Source organism: Saimiri boliviensis, chromosome 4, assembly GCF_048565385.1.
Source record: "Saimiri boliviensis isolate mSaiBol1 chromosome 4, mSaiBol1.pri, whole genome shotgun sequence".
Taxonomy (NCBI): domain Eukaryota; kingdom Metazoa; phylum Chordata; class Mammalia; order Primates; family Cebidae; genus Saimiri; species Saimiri boliviensis.
Window position 1 is genome coordinate 80182591 of NC_133452.1, and position 6847 is coordinate 80189437.

The following is a 6847-nucleotide window of genomic DNA, read 5'->3' on the forward strand; positions in this document are numbered from 1 at the left end:
TGTGCGCGCGCGTGTGTGTGTGTGCGCGTGTTTGTGAGATACTGGCCTCTGGAAACATTATAGGCAGATGTATGTTTCTCTCATAGCCAGTTGATATGGTTTGGTTCTGTTTCCCCACCCAAATCTCACCTTGAATTGTAATCCCCACATGTTGAGGGAGGGAGGTGACTGGATCACAGAGGTGGTTTCCCCCACACTGTTCTTATGATGGTGGCTGAGTTCTCAGGACAAAGGGCTCTTTCCCCTTCACTTCCTCTCTCTCCCGCCACCTTGTGAAGAAGGTGCCTGCTTCTGCCAACGATTGTAAGTTTCTTGAGGCCTCCCCAGCCATGTGGAACTGTGTGTCAATTAAACCTCTTTCCTTTACAAATTACCTAGTCTCAGGGACGTTCTTTATAGCAGTGTGAAAACAGGTGAATACAATAGTGCATAAGATTTGAAAATACGTGTTTGTATTATTTCTGGCTTCTTCTGACCCAGTCTTTATTATTTGCCTTATCCTGTCTCACTTAGCTCTTATTTATGTTACTTTGTACTTTCTGTGTCCTTGTAAGGGTGCCTTATGTTCTTCTTGGAACCAGACAGTGTATAAATACATGAATAAATATAGAAAGCACCTGGTTTTCTGAGCCTCTGGCTCCACATCACACTTCACTGCTTCTCAGCCTTTTGGCTCAATCCAAGTGCAGGGTAATGGCAGGCTCTGTTTCTGTGCCGGATGGTGCCCCATGACTGCCCTTAGGACTGCTCTTCATTTTTGGCTTTGTGCTCTGACTCTTCAGTTTGGTTTCCTAACCTTCTCTTGTCCAACCATAAATCCTGATGTCCCGCATCTCTACTGCCCACCTCCTCCTCACACTAAGTCTGGATTTTGCTTTCTGAGATCCACAGTCTCTGCCCCACTCTGGTTTTCACCAACATCTGTAGGAATCTTTTCTAGCCTGCCTTCCATGGTATTTCAGAGCTCTGGGGAGGCAGTGTGGTGTGGTGGTGTTGGTGTCATTTGGATTTGGATTGGTGCAATCATCCCTCCATTCATCCAGCCACGCCCCCATCCAGTCTTCCATTCACCCACCACTCTGCGTGTGTGTGTGTGTGTGTGTGTGTGTGTGTGTGTTTGTGTTGGGGGGGTGTTGGTCATGTGCCAGGTACTGAACTAAGTACTAGGAATATGATAGTGAACCAGAGATACAAATTCAACCCAAGCTCTGACACTTGCTCCTTGTGAAAAAGTAGGCAATTATTTAATTTTTCTGAGTTTCCAATTTTTAATCTGTAAACTGTGAATAGTAATACCTACTGGCTGAAGTCATTTCAAGAGTAAATGCTATAACATAAGAAAAGAACATGGCCCAGGGTGTGGGCCCAGGTAGCACTCCATGACACAGTAGTTCTTACTGTTAGGCATCTGGTCACACACGAGGGCAGCCCCCCTCTTGCAACTCTCTCACAAGATGTTTTAGGGTATCCACTTTCTACCTGTTTCATCCATTAAACCACTGTCATTTGTATTTTGTTTTCCAGAAATTTGCTGCAGTTTCTCATTCACTGAGGCTCTGCATTTCTGTTCTCTCCCATTATGGATTTATTTCTCTTTGTATTTGCAAAACAGAAAACGCTGTTGGCAATGAATGGCAGTACTATGGCTTGCGAAACAGCTGAACTGCACCAAACCCATAACAGGTAAGATAATCTAAGCTCAAACTCATGGGTTTATAGTTACTGTATTGACAGTAAACCCCTGTGGACTCACCTAAGACCACTGATGGTTCCAGCAACTGCCTAATTTCCAAATTCTGACTGATCCCTGCTTCGGCCATGTGCTCTGAGCTCTGCTTTGTAAGTAGCCTCTGTGAAGTGGTTCCCTCCTTTGCTTTGCAAGTCTAATAGAAAACCTTGCTGGTGGTCTCTGGGGTTGGCGGGGGGCAAGGTGGGCTTTGGCACATTTATATTTTGGTGGAGAGAGGCTCTCTCAAGAGAGATGGCAGACAAATATATGTGTCTAGTCTGCTATTGTAAACCAGAAGTCTCAACTATATTTTTCGTTCTTTCTTTCTTTCTTTTTTTAGACCTGGGATCTCACTCTGTTACCTAGGCTGGAGTACAGTGGTGTGATCTTGGCTCACTGCAGCCTCAACCTCCTGGCTCAAGCAATCCTCCTATCTCAGCCTCCTCAGTAGCTGTGACTAGAGGGGTGTATCACCACACCCACCTGGCTAAGTTTTTTGATTTTTTTTTTTTTTTTTTTTTGTGGCGATAGGGTCTCGCTAAGTTAAGACCAGTGCCTGGGCTGGTCTCAAACTCCTGGGCTTAAGCGATCCTCCTGCCTTGGCTTCCCAAAGTGCTGAGATTACAGGTGTGAGCCACTGTGCCTGGCCTCCACCAACATTTTTTAGCTGGCAAGGTAGCACCACAAACAAACAAATAAAAAATACAGATACGTGTGGAATGATGGTGCCCCATTTGCCTTTATGCTCTCAGGCAATGTGAGTTGAATGAAGTCCCCAATGGGAGAGGTTCAGGGGCCCAGAGCTTTTGAGAAGCAGCAGGAGGAATGCCTACCAAACTTGGCCCCTTTCTCCACACCCACCTCTCTCTGCCACTGTCCACACCATGCCTAGTGCTCCATGCTAGCAAAGGGGGCAATCATCAGTGGCGGCTGAAGGTTTAGTGAGAACCACCTGGATTCAGGAGTTTTGCAGGAAGTGACTGTGGCTTCAGATTTAATGAGAAGCATGAAGGCAGATGAACGTGGAGGTGGGCTCCCTCCTTCACACAGGTTCTGCTTGTTAAGGTCACAAATAACTTCTGCTAGCTTCAGAGATTATGCTGGTTGTCTGATCTCTCAGCAGGCCTGAGTGGTGTTGTTTCAGTGACTGTGTACATGATCTGAATGTTCAATGCTAGAAGGAGCAGTTGATGGTGGTTCACTCGTGCAAATCATCCCTGAACAATTAAAAGGATGGATTCCATCCACTCATGCATTTTCCTTTATGGCAAAGATGATTCTAGGAAGAGGACTTCTGCTGCTTCTATGAGAGTTGTACTGATGAGTGTTGCCTCATTGACAAATGAGAAAAAGTTAGCTTCTTCTGATAATTATTGCTAGAGGCTGTGAATCTATGGTCAAGCTGTCAGGCAGGCAATGAGAGTGGTGTGTATCAAGTTGTAATTGTGGCCTCAAGCAGGGCGTGTTTTCAGGAGACCGACTCTGGGATGGGCCACCAGTTGTTAAAATATTTGGTGCTTCTGTGCTGGTTAGGAAGTAGCCATTGCCCCGAGTCCTGAATGTTCTCTGCCTGTCCTGTCACCTCTCAGACCTCATACCACCCAGCAACAAAGGCTAACCTGGCACACTGGGGGCCAAGACCCTGCCCCAGCACTCAGTGCCTTGCCAGGCCCTGTCCTACTTGTTATTGACTACTTGGAATACCGCTCCTCGTCTTAAGTATTTTTGATGTCCCAGGAGAAGGGAATGAGGATTATAAACTTAAATTGTGGAGTCGTGGCTATTGGTCAGAGGGACACTCTGTATGCCCTGCACTGGTGGCTCATCTCTGAGGAATGAAACTTTGAAAAGTGAAGATGATCCCTAAGGAGAGAAAATCAATTAGGACTCACAGCTGCTGACTCCAAGCTTCAGAAGGGATGCTGCAGTGACGGGTGAGGGGTTGGGGGTGTCAGAGAGGTTTCTTAGCTGGGATGGTGGACAGAGCCATCTGCGGTGGCCCACAGAGGAGAGAAATAGAAAGAAAGACAAAATAGCAAAGATGTTTTCATGGAGTGGCATAATGTGGGCAAAAGGTTGAATGAAGCTCACCAGTCCAGTGAATTATGAGGGTGACCACACATCATTGCTCCTGTCCCACTCCCCCCACCCAACTCCAGCCACAGTGGCCTCCTTGCCATTCCTCAAACACAGCAAATCCCTTTTGCCCCAGGATCTTCCCTGCTCCCTCTGCCCAGACCCTGCCCGCTAGCTACCTGCCTGGCTCTCTCCCTCCCCTTCTCCAGGTCTTTCTTAAATGCTACTTCTGCGCTGTGTGTTTGTGTGTGTGGGGCACTCCACAGACTGCCTGACACATGCATATGCAACCATCCCCCTTCCCTGCTTCATTTGTCTTCCTAGGAATTGTCACCACCAAAAAGATGCTATATAGTTTGCATTTACTCTATTTATTGCTCTATTCCCCCTATTATAACATGATGGAAGCTCGATGTGAACAGAAACTTTTTGGTCTGTTTTGTTCACTGTTGCCTCCAGAATACTGAGAAGAGCACTTTAGTGGGCACTCAGTGAATATATGTTGATTGAATGCATGAAGAAACTAAGGACTTCATGGCTACCATGAATCAGGCATTGTGTTATGCTCCATACATTTCTCATGGAAGCCTCAAAGGGCTGCCTCAGATGTGTGTCAGGGGCTGCCTCTTCCATTTGTAATTTTCATTAACTTAAATAGCCACACAAGCCTAGGATTACTCTACTGGACAGGGCAGTTCTAGCATAAGAGGCATAAACAAGTGGACCTCATGTACTCCCACTGGGCAGACAGGAGTGCTTAAAGTCACCCAGTGCCCTTGGCAGTGTATAACTCCCAGGGATAATTTCTGGGTTCTGGATCAAGCCCACGCTAATGCTCCCTTTTCATTTTGTCTTGGCCTGACCAGGGCCAGGATCAAGATGATGAGTGATGAATTTGCCTGGGGTGTAAAATTTAAGAGATTATCAAAAAACTCATGAAGATAGTTATACAATATTTTAAAAATCAAAATTATTGCAAAAAAGTTCATGATGAACAAAATATCAACATTTTACGTAAAGATGGGGTAAATATTACTGGTTTGTCCTTTTGCCTGAAGCTCCAGTATAGCCTGCCATGCACTGTGGTGCTTATGCAGTAACACAGCAGACAGCTTGTACCAATGGCCAAAGGAGAAGTGAAGACAGTAGATCTTCAAGTGTGTGATGTGCTTTCAAGGGCAATGTGGACTGTTGGGTGTTTTTAAATGTAGAATGGAATTACCTGGGATTTTGTCCTGAATCAAATTCTTCCCATGTCTTTGATCTGGAGAGCATGCAGGCTGGGGTGCATAGATCTCAGATGGAGATGACAGGAGAGGAATGATGCTAACTGGGAAACTGTTGGTGTGTGGCTTGGAGCTCATTACAATATATATCAGGAGATGCCACAAAAGTGTACCAAAGAAAATAAACAGCACATTTAATCCAGGCATTTTTTTCTTTACTATATTAAGACTATTAACAAATTTTAAGTGATGCTCTTTTCTTTTTTTTTTTTTTTTGGACATATGAGTTTAATTACCTGCTAGGTTTTTAGATGAAAATATATGGTAAATGGATGGAAACAAGGTGCATAAACTTAGGAGGCAGAAATTTTTAAACTTTAGACATTCATCAGACTGGACAATATTTGACATTTAAAATAAAACTTTTTGCCACAACAAAACAAATGTATTAAAACTAGTTTCCAGAACTGCCCAAATAACTTTTTAAACATTATTTAAACGTCAGTTTTTCTTTGGCAAATCTATCCAAAATACTAATTTTCCTTTTAGAACTTAGTTTATAATTTATATATTAGAGTGCCCCTAACTGATGTGCATCGGAATACCTTCCTCTGAGCCCTAATGGTTTCTATCTGCCTTTTAAAATGCACAAGTATCTTTTAATTAAGTTGTCATTATCAAAGATATTCTGGAGCAAATATCAAGAATTAAACATTTATAAATTCTTCTTCACTTCTGTTGTAGTGTAGCAATTTATCATCTAACCCATAGTGGTCTATCAATTGAGTAAGGCTTAGTTTCTTCTTCTCTTCAGACACAGCTGACTGCAACTCATAAAGCAACAGTTGGCTACAGCTTCTCCACTTCTTTATTAACAACTGTAACTGAGACAGATCATTCTTTGATCTATACATTTTGACTAGTTTTAGCCTCCGAAGAAGGTCTTCTTTTTCCTGAACCTGCTTCATCAATTTGGCTTTTTCATCGCTTAATCTTTGTTTAGGAAGATTCTCATTCACAAGCTCATTTTGGAGAGCACTGCATGACCCAGAATTAAGCGACTGAGATTCACAGACACTGAGATTCTTCAAACTATTTTCTTCAAATTCACTGTCTATGTATTTAAAACTTTCTTGAAATTCCAAACAGTTTTCCTCTGTGGAAGATGCTGGTTTCCCTGAAAAGGTCTGATCATTTTCTTCATTCTCTACTTTAAGACGTTTCACCACATTGTAACAGGAATTAAATGAAGATCTTGATTTCCTTAATCTTTCTCTAAGTGTTGCACTCATAGGCTAGAAACACAGAACGGATCCACTGGAAGAACGAAAATTTTCATACTTGTTTTCGTGAACTACTTGTATAGGGAGATGATGGAATTGCAGAGACCTGAGGAGTGTGAGGTAAAACCGCAGCTGAGTCTGATGGACTTTCCATCTTGAAAATGAAATTTTGGTTTTTCTCTGCCCGAGGCATAAAAAAAACACAACGGAGATGCCGTTACGCCCATCCGCAGCCTTTTAGTTTAAGCAGGGAATACGCACTGAAAAGGAGAGTGCACTGAAACGACTTCCTCCAACAGAGGCACAAGCTTGTGCGGGGCAAACCAGAGGCGGGAGCCCCTCCTTCCCCCGCTGCAGAAAGCCCACTAGATCCCCGGAGGCTCCAGGCATGAGGTTAGGTTCAGTTCCCCCGACCCGGAAAGGGAGTTCCACTCGACTCCACAGCAGCCTCCCAAGGAAGTCCAGGTCTCAGGTAACCCCATTCCCCTCAGAAGGGTACCTCCCCCCGCCATCCCCAGAGAGAGCAATGATGC

The 6847-nt window shown here is 44.1% G+C and overlaps 1 protein-coding gene across 1 annotated transcript; it reads right to left on the bottom strand.

The window, feature by feature from the left end:
• Nucleotides 1-5539: 5539 nt before the first annotated feature.
• LOC101052845 (swi5-dependent recombination DNA repair protein 1 homolog) lies at nucleotides 5540-6507 on the bottom strand. Its single transcript, XM_003922940.4, has 2 exons — nucleotides 6373-6507; nucleotides 5540-6326 (listed from the first exon to the last, which is right to left on the bottom strand). Exons 1-2 carry the CDS (start codon nucleotides 6505-6507, stop codon nucleotides 5739-5741), a joined length of 723 nt encoding a protein of 240 aa, XP_003922989.2. The 3' UTR covers nucleotides 5540-5738.
• Nucleotides 6508-6847: the final 340 nt, after the last annotated feature.